A 21,214-nucleotide genomic window follows, 5' to 3' on the forward strand; every position below is an offset into this window, starting at 1 on the left:
ATTACATTTGGGGAGTAAATCACAGAATCATAAAGCACAGGACACCACCATTCGGCCATTCCAAGTATGCTCCAGTTCTCTTGAAGAGTAATTCAGTTAGTCCCACGTATTTTTATTCATTCTTGGGATGTGGGTGTCACTGGCCAGACAAGCATTTATTGCCCATCTCCTGTTGCCCTTGAGCAGATGATGGCGAACCACCACCTTGAACTGCTGCAGTCCTTGTGGTCTAGTTACACCCACAGTGCTGTTAGGGAAGGAGTTTTAGGAATTTTGACCTAGTGACAGGGAAGGAACGGAAATATATTTCCAAGTCAGGATGATGTGTGGCTTGGAGGGGAACTTGCAGCTGGTGGATTTCCCATGAGTCTGCTGCCCTCATTCTCCTAAGTAGTCAGTCTCGGGTTTGAAAGATGCTGTTGAAGGAGCCTTAGCAAGTTGCAGCAGTGTATATCGTAAGCACTGCTGTCACTGTGTGCCAGTGGTGGAGGGAGTGAATGTTTATGGTGATGAATGGGGTGCCGATCAAGAAGGTTGCTTTGTCTTGAATGGTATCTAACTTCTTCACCCACTCTTGCCCCATATCCCTACAATATTTTAGACAACTGCCTTTTGAATGCTATTGAATCTGTTTCCATTAGCTTATCATGCTGCGTACTCCAAATCCTAACCATTTGTTGTTGTGTAAAGAAGTTTTTCCATTGTCCCCTCTGGTTCTTTTGCCAATTATCTTAAATCTGTGTCCTTTGGTTATTGAACCTTGAGCCATTAGAAGCAAATTCTCTTTCTTAACTCTACGTAAGCTATTCATGATTTTAAAAACCTCCATCAAATCTCCTCTTATTCTCCTTAGAGCGGCGAGGCAACACACAACAACTTGCTTTTATATAGTACCTTTAACAAAAAAGGTCCCAAGTTACATCACTGGAGCATTATCTGTCAAAATTTGATTGACACATAAGGAGATATTAGGGGAAGGTTTTAAGGAGCATCTTAAAAGGAGGACAGAGAGGTAGAGAGGATTCTAGAGCCTTGGGTGGTTGCCAATGGTAGAGTAATGAAAATCAGGGATGTTCAAGGTGTCAGATTTGGAGGAGTGGAGGGAACTCTTATGGGGTTGGAGGTGGTCACAGAAATAGGGGACGCATAAGGCCATGGAGGGATTTGAACACAAAGAAGAGAACTCAAATTTGGTGTGTTGGTGGACCAATGGAAGTGAGAGGTTATTCACTTGGTCAAGAATAGAAAAGCAGAATATTCTTTAAAAGGCATGAAACTTGTAAATATTGATGTTAGGGACTTGGGTGTGCTCGTACAAGGGACACAAAGTTAGCATGCAGGTACAGCAAACAATTAGGAAGGAAAATGGCACGTTGTCCTTCACTGCAAGGGAATTGGAGTACGAGAATAAAAAAGTCTTGCTACAATAGTGCAGGGCTTTGGCGAGGCCACGCCTGGAATACTGTGTGCAGTTTTGGTCTCCACTTTTAAGAAAGGATATACTTAACATTGGAGACATTACAGCAAAGGTTCACTAAATTGGTACCTGGGATGAGGGGGTTGTCCAATGATGGGCAGCTGAGTAAATTGGGTTTATATTCTCTGGAGTTTAGAAGTATGAGAGGTGATCTCATTGAAACCGACAAAATTCTGAAGGGACTTGACAGGCTGGACACAGAGGTTGTTTCTGCTGACTGGGGAATCTAAAACACAGGGCACAGACTCAGGATAAAGGGATGATCATTTAGGGCTGAGATGAGAAAACATTTCTTTACTCCAAGTGCTGTGAATCTTTAGGATTCCACACCCCGGAGGGCTGCGGATGCTCCATCATCAGATATTGGGATGTCCCTCTTCCCTACAGTTCTGCAATCTTAAAGGCTTCTCCCACAACCTTTGGTTACAAACGGAGATGAATCATGCCCAGCCAACTTGACCTCTCCCATTTCCTTCTTACGCTATATAAAACACTGGCTCATCACCACCAGAGGAGCAGGCCAGAGGAGGGCCCGAAGGCAGTCAGCAGCACCCAGAGGAGCAGGCGAAAGGAGGGCCAGAGGCAGTCAGCAGCACCCAGAGAACTATCCAATCCAGTCCAGTCTGTGGCTCCAGAGCACTGGCGGCCGCATTCTGAGAGAAATCAAAGTGTGACATCACAGGAAAACAGATATGTGATTTGTTGGTGAATATTTTGCTCATTTACCTTCAAAGCTCGTAATTTATTAGTAACTGTAAGATTTTATTAGTTGTAGTAAGGTTTACTAGCAGCGGTAAAGGTTATTGGGAGTAGCGGTGTTTATTAATTATAAATTAATGAAGAAAAAATTAATTAATACATAAAGATGGCAGGGCAGGTGATGTGTTGCAGCTGCAGAATTTGGGAGTTCCTGGACGCCAGGGTGATTCAAGGCAAACCTGTCTGCAGTGAGTGTCTGCAGCTGAGGAGCTTTGGCTCAGAGTCATTGAGCTGGAGGCTGAGCTGCAGACACTAATGCATCAGGGAGGGGGGAAATTACCAGGACACTTTGTACCAGGAGACAGTCACACCCCTTAGGATAGGGTCTTCTTACTGGTCAGTAGTCAGGGACAGGAGGGCGTGACTGAGAGTGGACTGAGAGGTAAGGGACCCGGAAGATAGAAAGAGGAGGAGCCTCGGCCTTTGCAATTGTCCAACAAGCTGGAGGTTCTCGTGGCCTGCATGGATGAAAGTGGTGGACGCAGAGTGGATGTGCAAAGTGACTGTGGCACCACTGTACAGGAAGCCATTCAAGTGGGGGGGCGTTAATAGGAATGTAGTGGTAGTTGGGGACAGTATAGTCAGGGGGATAGAGACAGTTCTCTGCAACTGAGAGGAGTCCAGACAGCTGTGTTGCCTGCCCAGTGCCCAGGTTCAGGATATCAGCTCTGGGCTGGAGAGAAACTTGCAGTGGTAGGGGGAGGATCTGGTTGTCATGGTCCATGTAGGTACCAACAACATTGGAAATAGGAAAGAAGTTCTGCAAAGTCAGTTATGAGGAGCCAGGGGCCAAATTAAAACACAAAACCAGAACCTGAAAGGGTAATAATCTCTGGATCGCTAACTGAGCCACAAGCAAACTGGCATAGGGTAAATCAGATTAGAGTGTTCTGGGAACCGGGAAATTAGGTTAAGGGATAGGTCAGTCGAGATGCAGTGGTAGACGTTTCAGGATATATTTCAGAAGACACAGAAAAGACACATTCCAGTGAGAAAGAAAGATTCTAAGCCAAGGACACCATCTGCGGCTAACTAAGGAAATTAAAGATAGTATCAAATTGAAAGAAAAAGCGTATAATTCCACAAGGAACGGACAGAACATAAAGAGCAGCAAAGAATGACTAAAAGATTAATAAGGAGTGAGAAATTAGGGTACAAGAGAAAACTAGATAGAAATATAAAAACAGAGAGGAGTTTCTACAAGTATTTAAAAAGGAAAAAAGTAAAGTGAGCGTTGGTCTTCTAAGAGTGAGAATGGGGAAATAGTAATGGAAAATAAGGAAATGGCGGATGAATTTCAAGATATTTTGTGTCTGTTTTCACTGTAGAGGATGCAAATAACGTTCCAGAAATAATTGTGAATCAGAGGTGAAAAGGAGGGAGAAACTTAAAACAATTACAATCACCAGGGAAAGGGTACAAAGAAAATTATTAGAACTAAAAGCTGACAAGTCCCCAGGTCCTGATGGATTTCATCCTAGGGTCTTAGAAGGAGTGGCTGCTGAGATAGTAGGTGCATTGGTTTTAATTTTCCAAAATTCCCTATATTCTGGAAAAGTCCCATCAGATTGGAAAATAGGAGGGAAACAGAAAGCAGGAAACTTCAGGCCAGCTGGCTTAACTTCTGTCGTAGGGAAATTGCTGGAATCTATTGAGGTTATAGCGGAGCACTTAGAAAATCTCAATGCAACCAAGCAGAATCAATGTGGTTTTGTAAATGGGAAATCATGTTTGATTAATTTATTGGGAGTTATTTGAGGAAGTAACAAGAAAACATGGGTAAAGGGGAATCTGTGGATATGCTATACTTAAGATTTCCAGAAAGCATTTGACAAGGTGTCACATTGAAGCTTATTACACAAAATAAGAGCTCTTGCTGTGGGGGTAACATATTAGTACGGATAGAGGATTGGTTAGCTGACAGAAAGCAGAGTGTGGGGATAAATGGGTCTTTTTCAGGTTAACAAGATGTGATAAGTGGAGTGCCACAGGGATCAGTGCTAGGGCCTCAGCTATTTACAATTTAAGAATGATTTGGATGAAGGGACCAAATGTATGGTTGCTAAATTTGCTGATGACACAAAGATAGGTAGGAAAGTAAGTTGTGAAGAGGATATAAGGAGTTTGCAAAGGGACATAGGTTAAGTGAGTGGACAAAAATTTGGCAAATGGAGTATGTGAGAAAACGTGAAATGAAAACAGAAAATGCTGCAAAACAACTCAGCAGTCTGGTAGCATCTGTGGAAAGAGAAATAGAGTTAACATTTTGGGTTGAATAAGACTCTTATGCAGAACATGCCAATTTTTTGTGTGTGCAAATAGGAAAGTGTGCGCTTGTTCACTTTGGCAGGAAGAATGGAAAAGCAGCATATTATTTAAACGGAGGCAGGTTGCAGAACTTAGAAGTAAAAAAACAGATCTAGGTGTCCTGGTACATGAATTAGGAAAAGTTAGTATAAAAGTACAAAAGTCACCGTAGTCCCAGAGGACCATAGGCTGCTCTCTCGCTAGGCAGAGACGACTGGTGGTGAGTTTAACCTGAGGGTCACCACACCCCAGGCGAAGGGTGAGGTTGAGAAGGTGGGGCCTTCATGGGTGACCTCAGTCAGTACAGGAATTGAACCCGCGCTGTTGGCGTCACCGCATCACAAACCAGCCATCCAGCCAACTGAGCTAACCGACCCCTGTCATACAGGTACAGCAAGTGATTAGGAAGGCAAATGAAATGTCATTTATTGCAAGGGGAATGGAATATAAAAGTAGGGATGTTTTGCTACAGGTTTACAGGGTGTCAGTGAGAGCACAATCTGAAAGTACTGTGTACAGTCTTGTTCTCCTTATTTAAGAAAGGATAGAAATGCATTAGAAGCAGTTCAGAGAAGGCCCATCGAGTCTGCGCCAGTCAAACAATACCTATTCTAATCCCATTTTCCAGCACTAGACCATGGCATTGCAAATGCACATGCAAATGCTTCTTAAATGTTATGAGGGTTTCTGCCTCTACCACCCTTTCAGGCAGTGAGTTCCAGATTCCCACCACCCTCTGGGTGAAAAAATTCTTCCTCACATCCCCTCTAAACCTCCTGCCCCTTACCTTAAGTCTATGTCCCCTGGTTACTGATCCCTCCACCAAGGGAAAAAGTTCCTTCCTGTCTACCCTATCTATGCCCCTCAACTTTAGACACCTCAATCATGTCCCCCCTCAATCTCCTCTGCTCTAGGGAAAATAACCCCAGTCTATCCAATCTCACCTCATAACTAAAACTCTCCAGCCCAGGCAACATCCTGGTAAATCTCCTCTGCACTGTCTCTAGTGCAATCACATCCTTCCTATAATGTGGATTCCAGAACTGCACGCAATACTCTAGCTGTGGCCTAACCGGCATTTTATACAGTTCAGCATAGCCTCCCTGCTCTTATATTCTATGCCTCAGCTAATAAAGGCAAGTATCCCATATGCCTTCTTAACCACCTTACCTACCTGTCCCACTACCTTAAGGGACCGCTGGACATGCACATCAAGGTCCTTCTGATCCTCGGTACTTCCCAGGGTCCTACCATTCATCGTGTATTCCCGTGCCTTCTTTGTCCTGCCCAAGTGCATCACCTCACACTTATCCAGATTAAATTCCATTTGCCACTGATCAGCCTATCTGACCAGTCCGTCTATATCCTCCTGTAATCTAAAGCTACCCTCCTCACTATTTACCACCCCACCAATTTTCGTGTCATCCGTGAGCTTACTGATCAACCCTCCTACATTCAAGCTTAAATCTACCACAAGCAGCAAGGGACCCAACACCAATCCCTGTGGAACCCCACTGGGCACAGGCATCCAGTCACAAAAACACCCCTCGACCATCACCCTCTGCTTCCTGCCACTCAGCCAATTCTGGATTCAATTTGCCAAATTGACTTGGATCCCAAGGGCTCTTAACTTCGTTATCAGTCTCCCATGCGGGACCTTATCAAAAGCCTTGCTGAAGTCCAAATAGACTACGTCAAATGCATTGCCCTCATCTACACACCTCTTCAAAAAATTCAATCAAATTGGTCAGACATGACCTCCCCTTAACAAAACCATGCTGACTGTCCTTGATTAATCCCTGCCTCTCCAAGTGTAGATTAATTCTGTCCCTCAGAATTTCTTCCAATAGTTTCCCCACCACTGACTGGCCTGTAGTTCCCTACTTTATCCCTTCCTCCCTTCTTGAATAGCAGCACCACATTGGCTGTCCTCCAGTCCTCTGGCACCTCTCCTGTGGCCAGAGAGGTATTGAAAATGATTGCCAGCGCCCCTGCTATCTCCTCCCTTGACTCACTCAACAGCCTGGGATACATTTTATCTGAGCCTGGAGATTTATCTACTTTTAAGCCTGCCAGACCACTTAGAACCTCCTCTGTTTCTATGCTAATTTCTTTAATTATATCACAGTCCTTATGCCTGATTTCCATACCCACGTCGTCCCTCTCACTTGTGAACACCGACACAAAGTATTCATTTAGAACCCTACCTACGTCTTCCGGCTCCACACACAAATTACCACTATGGTCCTTAATGGGCCCTACTCTTTCCCTAGTTATCCTCTTAGTCTTAATGTACTTGTAAAATAACTTTGGATTTTCCTTTATTTTACCTGTCAATCTTCTTTCATGCCCCCTTTTGGCTCTCCTAATTTCATTTTTAAGTTCCCCCCTACACATTCTATATTCCTCTAGGGCTTCCGCTGTTTTGAGCCCTCGGTATCTGCCATAAGCCTCCCTTTTTCTCTTTATCCAATCCTGTATATCCCTCGACATCCAGGGTTCCCTGGATTTGTTGGTCCCGCCCTTAGTCTTTACTGGAATATGTTGGCCCTGTACTCTCCCTATTTCCTTCTTGAATGAGTCCCACTGCTCTGATACAGATTTACCTAAAAGTAGCTGTTCCCAGTCCACTCTGGCCAAATCATATCTGATCTTATTAAAATCGGCCATCCCACAGTTTAGAACTCTGATTTCTGGCCCATCCTTGTCCTTTTCCATAACAATCTATGATCACTGTCTGCAAAATGCTCCCCCACTGATACCTCTACCACTTGCCCAGCTTCATTCCCTAAAATTAAGTCTAGGACCAACCCCTCTCTTGTTGGACCTTCTGCATACTGGCTTAAAAAGCTCTCCTAAATGCATTTTAAGAATTCCGCTCCCTCTAAACACTATGACTAATCCAGTAATCCAGTTGGGGAAGTTGAAATCCCTCACTATTACTACCCCATTATTTTTACACTTCTCTGAAAGTTGCCTTCATATCTGCTCTTCTATTTCTCTCTGACTGTTTGGGGGCCTATAGTACACTCCCAGCAATGTGATTGCTCCTTTTTTGTTTTTCAGTTCCACCCATTTGACTTCATTTGAGGAGCCATCTAAAATGTCATCCCTCCTTACTGCTGTAATTGATTCCATGATCAATATTGTGATACCCCCTCCTCTTTTACCTCCTTCCCTGTCTCACCTGAAGACCCTATATCCTGGAATATTGAGCTGCCAATCCTGCCCCTCTCTCATCCATGTCTCTGTGACAGCAATGACATCATACTTCCATGTGTTGATTTGTGCCCTGAACTCATCTGCCTGACTCGTCAGACTCCTTGCATTAAAATAAATACCATCCAACCTTGCCAAACTCCCTTGTGCCTTAACTGGCCTATAATTTTTATGTCTTCCAGACTCACTTGCTCTCTCTTCCAATTTTGGCTGTGCATCTCCCCCTGCTGAACCTCCTCTCAGGACCCCATCCCCCTGCTAAGTTAGCTTAAATCCTCCCCAACAGCACTAGCAAACCTCCCTGCAAGGATGTTGGTCCCATTCCGGTTCAGGTGCAAGCTGTCTACCTTGCACAATTCCCACCGCCCCCAGAAATGGTCCCAATGTCCCAGAAATCTAAAGCCCTCCCTCCTGCACCATCTCTCCAGCCACATATTCATCTAGACTAACCTCCTATTTCTATACTCACTAGCACGTGGCAGTGGATGTAATCCAGAGATCACTACCTTTTGAGGTCCTGTATTTTAATCTGTTTCCTAGCTCCCTAAATTCTGCTTGCAGGACCTCGTCCCTCTTTCTACCTATGTCATTGGTACCAATATGTACCACGATCTCTGTCTGCTTGCCCTCCCCCTTTAGAATGCCCTGAAGCCGTTCAGTGATATCCTTGACCCTGGCACCAGGGAAGCAACATACCATCCTGGAGTCACGTCTACGGCCGCAGAAACACCTGTCTGTTCCCCTTACTATCGAGTCTCCTATCACTATTGCTCTTCCCGTCTTCTTCCTCCTCCCCTGTGCAGCTGAGCCACTCACAGTGCCATGAGCTGCACTCCCCAGAGGAACCGTCACCCTCACCGTTTTCCAACACAGAAAAGCGGTTCTCATGCGAGATGCACCCTGGGGATTTCCTGACTACCTGCCTGACTGATGGTCACCCATTCCCTCTCTGTCTGCACTTCCATAAGCTGTGGGGTGACCACATCTCAAAAGGTGCTATCCACGAAACTCTTAGCCTTGTGGATGCACCTCAGTGCCTCCAGCTGCCGCTAAAGCTCCGAAACTCGGAAATCAAGTAGCTGCAGCTGGAGGCACTTCCTGCACACATGGTCAGTCAGAGCGCAAGGACACCTTGGACTTCCCACATGTTGCAGGCGGTACATAATATGGGACTGAGCTGCCCTGCCATGCCTCTAGTTGAAAAAAAACCATTACTTTAAGTTAAATACAGTAAAAAAAATGTTAAATTATTTATGTACTTTAAATAAAAGCTAGAACCCTTACCTTTCTTTGGCTTAATCTATTTTAAACTGGAGAAAAACACTTACCCACTACTCTTACTTTTGTGCTGACGTCACTTTTTGAAGCTTCCCCACACTCGAGCTGGTTCTGATCTCTCCGCCGCTCTCTCGTGCTGTCTTGTGATGTCACTCTTGTTATTTTCAACAAGAACTGACTGCAGGACACTCTTCCCAGACTTCTTCACCGCAATACTGACTGCAGAACACTCTTCCCAGACTGCTTCACCGCGATACTGACTGCAGGACACTCTTCCCAGACTGCTTCACCGTGATACTGACTGCAGGACACTCTTCCCAGCTGGAAGAGTGGACAGGCTGGACCTATACCCATTGGAGTTTAGAAGATTCGAGAGGTGATCTTATTGAAACAAATAAGATCCTGAGAGGACTTGGCAGGGTGGATGTTGACTGGATGTTTCTCCTTGGGGGAGAGAATAGAACTAGGGGACAGAGTTTAAAAATAATGGGTCTCCCATTTAAGACTGAGATGAGAAGAATTTTTTTCTCTTAGAGGGTCATGAATCTTTGGAGCTCTCTTCCCCAGAGAGCAGTGGAGGCAGGGTCAATGAATATTTTTAAGGCAGAGGTAGATAGGTTCTTCACCAACAAGGGAGTGAAAGGTAGGTGGAATGTGGAGCTGAGGCCACAATCAGATCAGCCATGATCTTACTGAATAGTGGAGCGGGCTCGAGGGGCCAAATGACCTACTCCTGCTCTGAACTTGTATCCTTAACTGGAATAGCATGTCCTATCCTGGACACCACGCTTTAGAAAGGGCGTGAAGGCATTGGGCATGGTGCAGAAAGGATTTACGAGAATGGCTCGACAGATGAGGGACTTCAGTTACATGGATTGACTGATAAAGCTGGGGCTGGCATTCATGAAGAAACAACTGAGAGGAGATTTGACAGAGGTGTTCAAACTCATGAGGGGTCTGGGCAGAGAAGATAGGGAGAAGCTGTTCTCACTGGTGAAAGGATCAAAAACCAGAGGACACAGATTTGAAATGGTGCCAAGAGGAAACATGTTTTTTTTAAATGCAGGGAGCGGCTACGATCTAGAATACATTGCCTGACAGCATGAAGGAGGCAGATTCAATAGAGGCTTTCAAAACAGAATCGGATAATTATCTGAAGAGAAAAAAATCTACAGGGCTACGGGGAAAAGGCACTGGAGTGCGGATAGTCGAGTTGCTCTTGCAGAGAGCTGGCATGGACACAATGAGCTGATAGCCTCCTTCTGTGCTGTAAAAATTCTGTTTCCTGGAGTTACTTCTAAGTATGCTGCCCTTATCTCATCCTAGATGCGGAGAGGTTTCCCCTTGTGGGACAGTCTAGGACCAGAGGGCCTAATCTCAGAGTAAGGGGGCACCCATTTAACCCAGAGATGAGGAGGAATTTCTTCTCTCAGAAGGTAGTGAATCTGTGGAATTCTTTACCGCAGAGGGCTGTAGAGGCTGGGTCCTTAGGTACATTCAAGGCTAAGAGACACAGATTTTTAATCAGTAAGGGATTCAAGGGGTATGGGGAAAAGACAGGAAAGTGGAATTGAGGATGATCAGATCAGCCATGATCTCATTGCATGGTGGAACAGACTCGATGGGCTGAATGGCCTACTTCTGTTCCTACGTCTTATGGTTTACACGTAATGGGCAATACATTAGCCTGCTAAAGCAGAGATGCAAGACCACCCCCACCCCCCCACCCCCCCGCCCCCCTTGCAGGAAATGCTGGAGACTAGTGAAGTTCAAAAATAAATTAAGAATCCAAGAAACTTACGTGCAGCACCTAGAATGACAATCGGGAAGATGGACCTTCAAGTAACAGCAATGCCATCTAATGCGGGGAGGTCTGAAAGACCTATATAATGATAACCTTACAGCTTAAAACCAAATCACAAGTGGGATGCAAAGACAGTGACATCCAGTCACAGTAGCAATTTCATGATACAACGCGACTGAGGTAAAAGAACTTGACACTTCATAGAATGTAAGTGTCCCACAGAAGGAACTGTGAGCAACTTCAAGGCCATTCATAAATAGACTAATAAAAGACATTCCATGAATCTGGGCATTTTCTGAGGCTATTAATAATCCATGCTAGATAAACTTAAGAGTCTCCTGGCACCTTCAGAAGTGGTAATGAATGCTCTTAAACCAACATGATTAATAAAAACACACTTTGATCCATTTCATCAGGCATATTAGGAATTTATCAAAATAAATTGGTTGATTTAAGTGGCTCTTACTATGCATCAAAATGTGACTAATACTGGAGCTGTGAGGCTTTATGTATAGAGTAAATGGTGTAACTATCTATTCACAGCAGAGGTGCGGATATTGTGGCATAGTAGCACAGCAGATAAACGTGCAAGGAAGCTGTGCAGAGTGTTAGGACCTGGCTGTCTGATCTTGAGTGTGCTGTTAAAGAACCAACAAGATACACTCTACAATACCTTTCACAGCCTCAGGGCATCCAAAGAATTTCATGGCCAATGAAGTACTTCTGAAGCATAGTCACTGCTATAACATAGGGGAAAAAGACAGTAGCCAATTTGTGCACAGCAAGTTCCCACACACAGTAATGAAATAAACGACCAATGAAACTGTTCTAGTGACATTTATCTAGGGATAAATGTTGGCAAGGGCACCAGGGAGAAATTCCCTGCTCTTCTTCCAAATAGTGGCCCTAGTATCTCAGTTTAATGTCTCATCCAAAAGGCAGCATCTCCAACAGTGAAGCACTCCCTCAGTGCTGACACTGCAAAAGTCAGCCTGGTTTACGTACTCAAGTCTCTGGAGGACAGGAATCAAGGACTATTGTATTGGGAGGGAACTGTAGAATCTACCAATAATCTTCAAAACGTTTCCATTTGTGTACACGATGCAGTAATCTCAGCAAACATGATCCTAGAACCAGGACACTCTCCCTTTGACCAACTGCAACACAGCAAGAGCCATGCCAGTGAATCCATTGTTTGCTTACATAGAAACTAGGAGCAGGAGTAGGCCATACAGCCCTTCGAGCCTGTTCCGCCATTCAATATGATCATGGCTGATCCTCTTTCTCAACGCCATATTCTCGCTTCTCTCCTTACCCCTTGATGCCCCTCGTATCCAAAAATGTATCAATTTCTTTCTTGAATATACTCAGTGACCCAGTCTCCAAAGCCGTCGGTGGGAGAAAATTCCACAGGTTGACCACCCTCAGTGAAGAAACTTTTCATCAGTCCTAAATGGCCTGCCCCGTATCCTGACATTGTGGCCCCTGGTTCTAGACTCCCCAACCAGGGGAAACCCCCTCCCTGCATCTAGTCTGTCTAGCCCTGTTAGAATTTTACCATCTGTACTTTGCACACACCACTTCAAACCAGCTCCTCCCTCCAACCATGAGGCTTGGATTTACTCGTTAGATATTAAACACTAAACGAGGTGTTTAAGATGATTAAAGGAGTAGATAGGACAGATAGAAACTATTTCCAGGGGGGAGGGGGGTAATCCAGAACAATGGGGTTTAAAATTAGAACTAGGCTGTTCAAGGTGACGTCAGGGAGCATTTCTTCACATAAAGGGCAGTGGTAACCTGGAACTGTCCCCAAAAATTCTGCTGATACTGGGAGGTACTGAAAGTTTCAAAACTGAAACTGATAGATTTTAATTAAGAGATATGGAACCAAGGCAGGGACCAGTTAACAAGTTGGTTAGACAACTTGTGTTTGGATCAGATTAAAAAGCCAACAGCACGTGGTTTGACTCGGGGCCTGCCTCCTCACCCAACCCATAGTAAACAAAATCACAGCACTTCGGTTGCTGAACCACAGCAATCACCAAGGACCTGCCTTCAGGCAGTGAACACAAAAAGAATATGGAACAAAAAACGTTGTTAAGACAGAGATCAGCCATGATCTAATTGATTGGGGGAAAAGCTCAGAGGGCTGAATGGCTTCTTCCTGTCACTCTGAGCAATCCCACAAGATATCCACTGCTACATGGGAAGGAAATCAGTCTCAGGGTTACTGAAAATCCACAATATCCCTTAACATCCTTAGCAATTGTTAACTAAGGTTGGGAAATAAATTTGATCTTACCGACAAGCATACCCAAGAATATATTTTTTTTAAATTGAGAAACAAATTTGAGATTGTCTTAAGGTGTTTTGCAATGGAGTGTATGTTAGCGTAGTGGCTATGTTCCTAGTACGTACTTATATTACATATTCTAGAGAGCACCAGTTTGAATCCCACTACAAAAAGTTGAGATTTTAAATTCAGTTTAAAAAATTTGTAAATAAAAAACCAGTATTTGTAAAATAAGTGTTTTAAAATCCTAACTGCCCTTTAGGAAAGGAAATCTGCCTTCTTTACTCAGTTTATCTGTGAACCAGTTTTGAAGTGTGGTCAATGTTGTAATGTCAGAAACGCAGCAGTCAATTTGTGCACAGCAAACATCTACAAACAGCGATGTGATAACGCCTAGAAAAATCTGCTTCCTTTTTGTGATGTTAATTGGGGGAATAAATTTGCCCAAAAGAACAGGAATTACTCTCCTACACTTCTTTGAGCAGGCAGATAGGGTCTCTGTTTAAAGTCTCATCAGAAAAAAAACAGAGCATCACTTCCTCAGTACCACACTGGAGTGTCAACCTTGATTTTTGCGATAAAGCCCTGAAGTGGGACCTGACACAGAACTTTGTGCCCCACAGCTGATACAGCAGGTGGTGAAAGGCACTATATAAATACTGTCCTTCTCAAAAAAAAAGTTACGGATCTCCTGCATTTACAGTCACAGCATTTTATATTTTATTAGAGAGTACTGGCCTTCCATCAGAAATATCTAAACACAGGTGTTTTACTGCTGGTCACATATTTTTTTTAAAAATAAGGAATGCATGTCCAACTTTTTCCTTGTTTTTTTAAAGAGAATCATGTGCCATTATTTGAGAAACTTAATACTTACGAGTACAGGTTGATAGTGACTTTTCCTTCCTCCTCCTGCTCCTCCTCCTCCTCATTCCTGTCCTCGGCCTGGACCCTCTGGTAACGCACCTGGGAGGCCGAAATCATCCTTCCCCTCGATTACTACCTCCCTCTCAGACCCTGGGATCTTTCCCTGGGGTCTTTGCCCCTCACTTCCCCCCCCCCAAAACCCAAACCCCAACCCCTAACCCCGTCTTCTTTCGGGCTTTGCCGATTTTACCAACCTCTCAAGCGGCCGGCGCCAGGGAACTGCCGCGACAGGTGACTCAGACACACCTGTACCGGCTGGAGGCGGTGGGACAAGTCGCCCCGTAGCCTGAATGGGGAATAAAGCCCCGCCCCGTAGCCTGAATAGCGCATAAACTCCCGCCCCGTAATCTGAATAGGGAATAAACTCTTGTTCCGTAACCTGAATAGGGAATAAACTCGTGCCCCATAATCTGAATAGTGCATAAAACTCCACCCCATAACCTGAATAGCAAATAAACTCCTGCCCCCCCCCCCCCCACCCCCCCCAATAATTTGAATAGGGCATAAAACTCCACCCCATAACCTGAATAGCAAATAAACTCCTACCCCCATAATCTGAATAGTGCATAAAACTCCACCCCATAATTTAAACAGGGAATAAACTCCTACCCCATAATCTGAATAGTGCATAAAACTCCACCCCATAACCTGAATAGCAAATAAACTCCTACCCCCTATAATCTGAATAGTGCATGAAACTCCACCCCATAACCTAATCAGGGAATAAACTCCCCCCCCCCACCACCATAACCTGAATACCACATAACCCTCCCCCCACCCCCGTGCCCATACCTAAATACTTTATTAACCCGGCCCTGTAGCCTGGGCCAGAATCTTCCATTCTGGAGTCTAAGTTTGGTGGAGGGCATGTAAGCGGAGTGATTCCTGCTGTGGGGCGGGAGAGCTGACCACGCATCTTGTGCTGTTCGGCTCATTATGTAAGCGTCCGCAAGGAGCTCACAACATCTCATTGCAGGGTGGGCAGGGACTCCTGCCGTGGCCTCGTGGTAACTTTCTGTGATTTTATGGGGGTCGAAGGTCCCCCTCGCCGTATTTAAGGGGCTCCCAGACAGCCTGCACCATCCCTTCCACCTTTACCCAGCCATTGCTGCGCCCTTTCCTGCTAACCCTTCCTCCCTGGGTCATCCTCCATGCAACTTGCACTGCCACCACTCGATCCCCAGCGCAGGCTGGCATTTACAGACACTCCCCCAAGAAGACAATGCAGCGGCAGCTCACTGTTAATCACTGTAAAGAAGTCCACCTCACTAGGTGCATGTCACTTAAGTGCATTGTAAAAGTGAACATTCTAATTTCCAGATGACAGGAAACTTAGCTCTGGGTGGCCTTTTAATGACCATGCAAAACATGCGAGTGCATGTAAAAGGACTTCCCGACACCCGTCGCCGATAAACTCGAACCGCGTTTAACCTACCTTTAAAGTCCAGAGAACTGAATTCACAAAGTTCATCCTGCTGTCCAAGAAACTTGTTTTGGCCTCACGCCTAAATTAAGGACCCTGCCTCACCCGCCAATCTTTCCGCTGTTGGTGATACTGGAAATTTCCACCCCTGGATACTGTATCAATGCCAGACCTGTAACCCGAATACCATATTGTCCCCAATACCCCCACAGCAACAAGAACAAGCCAGGGAGCAACCAGCCCAGGTCTGTCCAATTTCAGATGCCAGTAGGTCCATCGCCTGTCTTAAGAAGCATAAAAAAAATAGCAGCAGCTACAGGCATTCATCCCATTAATCTTCCATCGCCATTCAATAAGGTCTGATCTGATCTGATTGTGGCCTTAACTCCACTTTCCTGTCAGCCCCACATAATCCTTGACTCCCTTGTTGATCAAAAATCTGTCTAACTCAGCCTTGAATATATCCAATGACACAGTCTCCACTGTTCTCAGTGGAAGAGAATCCCAAAGACTGAGGACATTCCGATAAAAGAAATTCCTCCTCACCTCCATCTTAAAATCAGAGACTGAAACAGAGATTGAAACTTAGTTCTAAATTCCCCCATGAGGGGAAACATCATCTCATCATCTACCCAGTCAAGCCCTCTCAGAATATTTTATGTTTCAGTAAGATCACCTCTAATCCTTCTAAGCTCCAATGAGTATAGGACCAACAAGCTGAACCTTTCCTCATAAGACAACCCCTTCATCCCATGAATCAGCCTAGTGAACCTTCTCTGAGCTGCCTCCAATGCAAGTATATCCTTCCTTAAGTAAGGAGATCAAAACTGTACACTGTACTCTAGGTGTGGTTTCACCAATGCCTGCACAGCAGTAGCAAGACTTCCCTATTTTTATATTCCCTCCCCCTTGCAATAAAGGCCAACACTCCATTTGCCTTCCTAATTATTTGCTGTATCTGCGAACTAACTTACTGTGATTCATGTACAAGGATACCCAGATCCCTCTATACCGCAGCACACTGCAGTCTCTCTCCATTTAAATAATATTCTGCTTTTTTATTCTTCCCGCCAAAGTGGACAACCTCACATTTTTCCACATTATACTCCATCTGCCAAATTTTTGCCCACTCATTTAACTCTTTGTGTCCTCCTCAAAACTTGCTTTCTTACCTATCTTTTTATCGTCAGCAAGTTTGGCTGCAATATAACTAGTCCCTTCATCCAAATCATTAATACAATTCATAAATAGTGGTATAGTGGTAACGTCACTGGACTATCAATCCAGAGGCCAGCCTAATATCCTGGAAGTAAAGGTTCAAATCCCACCAAAGCAGCTGGTGGAATTTAAGTTCAACTAAAGAATCAGGAATAATGTTTACCTTGATTCATGAACACCATTTAGGGAAGGAAATCTGCCATCTTTATCTGGCCTGGATGACTCTTAACTGTTGTCTGAAATGGCCTCAGTTCAAGGGATTGGCAACAAATGCTGGCATTCCCATTGACACCCACAACTCATGAAAGAGTAATGTAAATAGTTGAGGCCCCAGCACTGATCCCTGTGGCACACCACTAGTTACAACCTGAAAATTATAACATATCACCCCCAACAATATAAGCTCTTAATCTTGTCCAGTTATCTTTTATGTGGTACCATGTCAAATGCTTTTTGAAAATCCAAATGTACATTTACAGCATGGTTCCTCTTTATCCACCCCGCTTTTATTACATCCTCAAAGAACTCTAATAAATGTGTCAAGCACAATTTCAGTTCAATTTGTGCTTCAGTAGAAAGGACGCTTGGAAATATATCGCCATTCCTTCACTGTCGCCGGGTGAAAATCTTGGAACTCCCTCCCTAACAGCACTGTGGGTGTACCTACACCACGTGGACTGCAGCGGTTCAAGAAGGCAGATCACCACCACCTTCTCAAGGGTAATTAGGGATGGGCAATAAATGCTGGCCCAGCCAGGGATGCCTACATCCCATGAATGAATAAAAAAAATTGTTTTTTATAAATGAACTTTTTTTCACTAGTCCTGATCTTCAAATTACCACACAGTAGTATGTCATAGTTACTGTTAAAAAAGACAGGAAAGACTTGCATTTATATAGCACTTTTCACAAGCAGCAGATGTCTCAAAGCACTTTACAGCCAATGAAGTGTTTTCTGAAATGTTGTCACTCTGTAAGTAGAAAACACGTTAGTTCATTTGCACAAGTTCCCACAAACAGCAATATGATAATGATCAGATAACCTGTTTGTTTGTTATGCTTACCAAGGGATAAATTTTGGACCAGGACACCAGAGATAACTCCCCCACTCTTCTTGAAAATGGTGCAATGGGATCCTTTGCATCCACCTGAGCAGTCACATTGGGCCTTGGTTTAACATCTCCTCCAGTAGATGGGACCTTCGTCAAAACAATACCCCCTCCATGCTGCACTGGAGTGTTAGCATTGATTTTTGTGCTTAAGCCCTGGAGTGTCTTGAACCTTGTGATTCAGGGGTGAGTGTGCTACTGACTGAGCCACAACTGACATGCCTCTTGTGCCCAACCTTGGCAACCAGCTCACGGAACACCACGTTTAATCTTTGTAGTGTAAGTAAACACGGACTCGATTGTTTCCGGAGGCTTTCAATTTACAAACAGGTGGTTTGATGTTTTTTGCTAATCGGATTTATGATGGCTCAAGTTTGGCAGTGTCTTGGAATGGGAAGCAGGTGTGGCCCATCCAAATCAACCATTAGAGAGAACATGTACAAAAATATCCTTGTGACCTCCTCTAGCCCTACAGTCCTCTGAGACCTCTGTGCTCCTCTAATTCGAGCCCTTGGTGGAACCCTAATTTTAATTGTTCCATCACTGGCAGCCATGCCATCAGTTTCCTAGGCCTAAACTCTAGGCCCATCCTTCCCTTAATAAATAAATATAAATACTGTGGCTACATGAGCAGGTCAGAGGCTAGGATTCCTATGGCGAGTAACCCACCTCCTGACTCCCCAAAGCCTGTCCACCAGGCACAAGGCACAAGTCAGGAGTGTGATGGAATACTCTCCACTCGTCTGGATGAGAGCAGCTCAAGAAGTTTGACACCACCCTGGACAAAGCAGCCAGCTTGGGGGTCACCCCATCCACAAACATTCACTCCATCCACCACCGATGCACAGTCGCAGCAGTGTGTACCATCTACAAGATGCACTGCAGGAACTCATCAAGGCTCCTTAGACAGCACCTTCCAAACCCACGACCACCACCACCTAGAAGGACAAGGGCAGCAGACACGTGGGAACATCACCACCTGCAAGCTCCCCTCCAAGTCACTCACCATCCTGACTTGGAAATATATCGCCGTTCCTTCACTGTCGCTGGGTCAAAATCCTGGAACTCCCCCCTAACTGCACTGTGGGTGTACTTACACCACATGGACTGCAGCGGTTCAAGAAGGCAGCTCACCACCACCTTCTCAAGGGCAACTAGGGATGGGCAATAAATGCTGGCCCAGCCAGCGAAGCCCACATCCCCTGAATGAATTTTTAAAAAAACCTCTCCAGCTCTCTCCCCTTCTCTTCGATGCTGCTTAGAATGTACCTCTTTGATCAAGCTTTCGATCACCTGTTGTAATATTTCCTTATGTGGCTCGGTGTCAACTTTTGTTTGATGTTGCTCCTGTGAAGTGCCAGGGGATGTTTTATTATGTTAATGGTGCTATATAAATGCAAATTGTTGTCAGTGTAGTTGTTTCATCATTATACTGCCATAGCAACATGAAGAGCCAGTCTTTGGGAGCCTGGGAGCTGCCATTTTTCTCAATAAGAAAGAAATAAGTTGCAATTCTATGGCTCCTTTAATAAACTCATGACATCCCAAAGCATCTTACAGCCAATTTGAAGTGTATTTCAACATTGATATGTAGGAAAGGTAACTTGCACAGGAAAGTCACACAAACAGCTATGTGATTAAGGCCAGATAATCTGTTTTAGTAAGGTTGGTTGAGTGATAAATATTAGCCAGGGCATTGGGGAGAACTCCACCTGCTCTGCTTTGGAATAAAGCCATGGGATCTTTGACATCGCCCAATGGCCTAAGCTCTCATTCAAAATATGGTACCTCTGACAGCGCAGCACTCCCTCAGTAACACACTGAAAGTGTCAGCCTAGATTTTGTAGCCTTTAGAGGTTGGATTTGAACCCACGATCTTTTGAATCAGGATGGATTGTGCTATATCCTGATCCATAGCTGTTTGCTCAGTTTATGTGCTTAAGAAGAGAGTACAGGAGAAAATAGAAGTTAGGAGCAGAAATAAAGTATGTAACTGTTCTCCAAAATTGTACTCTTTATAGAGCCATTGGATCACTATCTCACAGCAGACAGGAGGTAGACATTACTGTATCACCGAGGGTGGATTTAGTGTCAGAGTTACAGCAGAAAAAAATCCATAGACTTTACAGCAAAGAAACATGGCCTTCAACTGGACTGTGCCTGTGTTTATACTTCACATGAGCCCCTCTCACCTTACTTCATCTTAGCTATCAACATAACCTTATATTCCTTTTCCCCTCTTGTAACCACCTGGCTTGCCTCCCCCGAATGCATCTCAGCTATTCACCTCAAACCCCCGCCATGGGAGAGCATAAGAAACATAGGAAGTAGGAGCTGGAATAGGCCATTTAGCCCATCAAGCTTGTTCCACCGTTCATTAAAATAAAAGCTGATCTTTCAGCTCAATCTCACTTTCCTGCCCAATCCCGAAATCCTTGGATTCTTTTTTTTTTCCAAAAATCTATTGATCTCAGCCTTGAATATATTCAATGACCGAGCATCTGTAGCCCTCCACAGTAGAAAATTCCAAATTCTGAGTGCAGAAATTTCTCATCTCAGTCCTAAATAGCCAATCTATTATCCTGAGACTAGATTCCTGGTTCTAGACTGTCCAGCCAGAGGAGGGCTCTCTCAGCATCTACCCTGTCAAGTCCTCTTATCTTATTTTTATAATGAAATCATCTCTCAATCTAAACTCCAGAGAATATTAGCCCATTCTACTCAACTTCTCGTCACAGGACAACCTGTGAGCAATTTTGGGCCCCGTATCTCAGGGAGGATGTGCTGGCCCTGGAGAGGGTCCAGAGGAGGTTCACGAGAACGATCCCAGGAATGAAAGTCTTAACATATGAGAAACGTTTGAGGACTCTGGGTCTATACTCGATGGAGTTTAGAAGGATGAGGGGGGATCTGATTGAAACTTACAGAATACTGAAAGGCCTGGATAGAGCGGACGTGGGGAAGATGTTTCCATTAATAGGAGAGACTAGGACCCGAGGGCACAGCCTCAGAGTAAAGGGAAGACCTTTTAGAACAGAGATGAGGAGAAACTTCTTTAGCCAGACAGTGGTGAATGTATGAAATTCATTGCCACAGAAGGCTGTGGAGGCCAGGTCATTGAGTGTATTTAAGACCGAGATAGATAGGTTCTTGATTGGTAAGGGGATCAAAGGTTATGGGGAGAAGGCGGGAGAATGGGGTTGAAAAACTTATCAGCCATGATTGAATGGCAGAGCAGACTCGATGGGCCGAATGGCCTAATTTCTGCTCCTATGTCTTATGGTCTTATGGTCTATGGTCTCTCATCCCAGGAATCAATCTAGTTGGGTCAGGGAGCTCCACATTCTTACCACACTCCCTGAACTTCCCATTGAACTATCATTGACCATTCAACATT

At 44.6% G+C, this 21,214-nt stretch overlaps 2 protein-coding genes across 4 annotated transcripts in view; both read right to left on the minus strand.

Moving 5' to 3' along the window:
- The window catches only part of ggt6 (gamma-glutamyltransferase 6), a 54,140-nt gene extending 39,987 nt beyond the window's left edge, over nucleotides 1–14,153 (minus strand). For all 3 annotated transcript variants that reach the window (XM_078560616.1, XM_078560613.1, XM_078560606.1), the window contains exon 1: nucleotides 14,018–14,153. In XM_078560616.1, the coding sequence (XP_078416742.1) occupies nucleotides 14,018–14,072 (55 nt within the window). In that variant the 5' untranslated portion in view covers nucleotides 14,073–14,153. The remainder of the gene's footprint in view (nucleotides 1–14,017) is intronic.
- LOC144692089 (uncharacterized) overlaps nucleotides 1–21,214 on the minus strand; it is a 981,581-nt gene that overhangs the window by 694,663 nt on the left and 265,704 nt on the right. The window lies entirely within an intron of this gene.

This window comes from Cetorhinus maximus, chromosome 2 (genome assembly GCF_964194155.1).
Source record: "Cetorhinus maximus chromosome 2, sCetMax3.hap1.1, whole genome shotgun sequence".
NCBI lineage: Eukaryota > Metazoa > Chordata > Chondrichthyes > Lamniformes > Cetorhinidae > Cetorhinus > Cetorhinus maximus.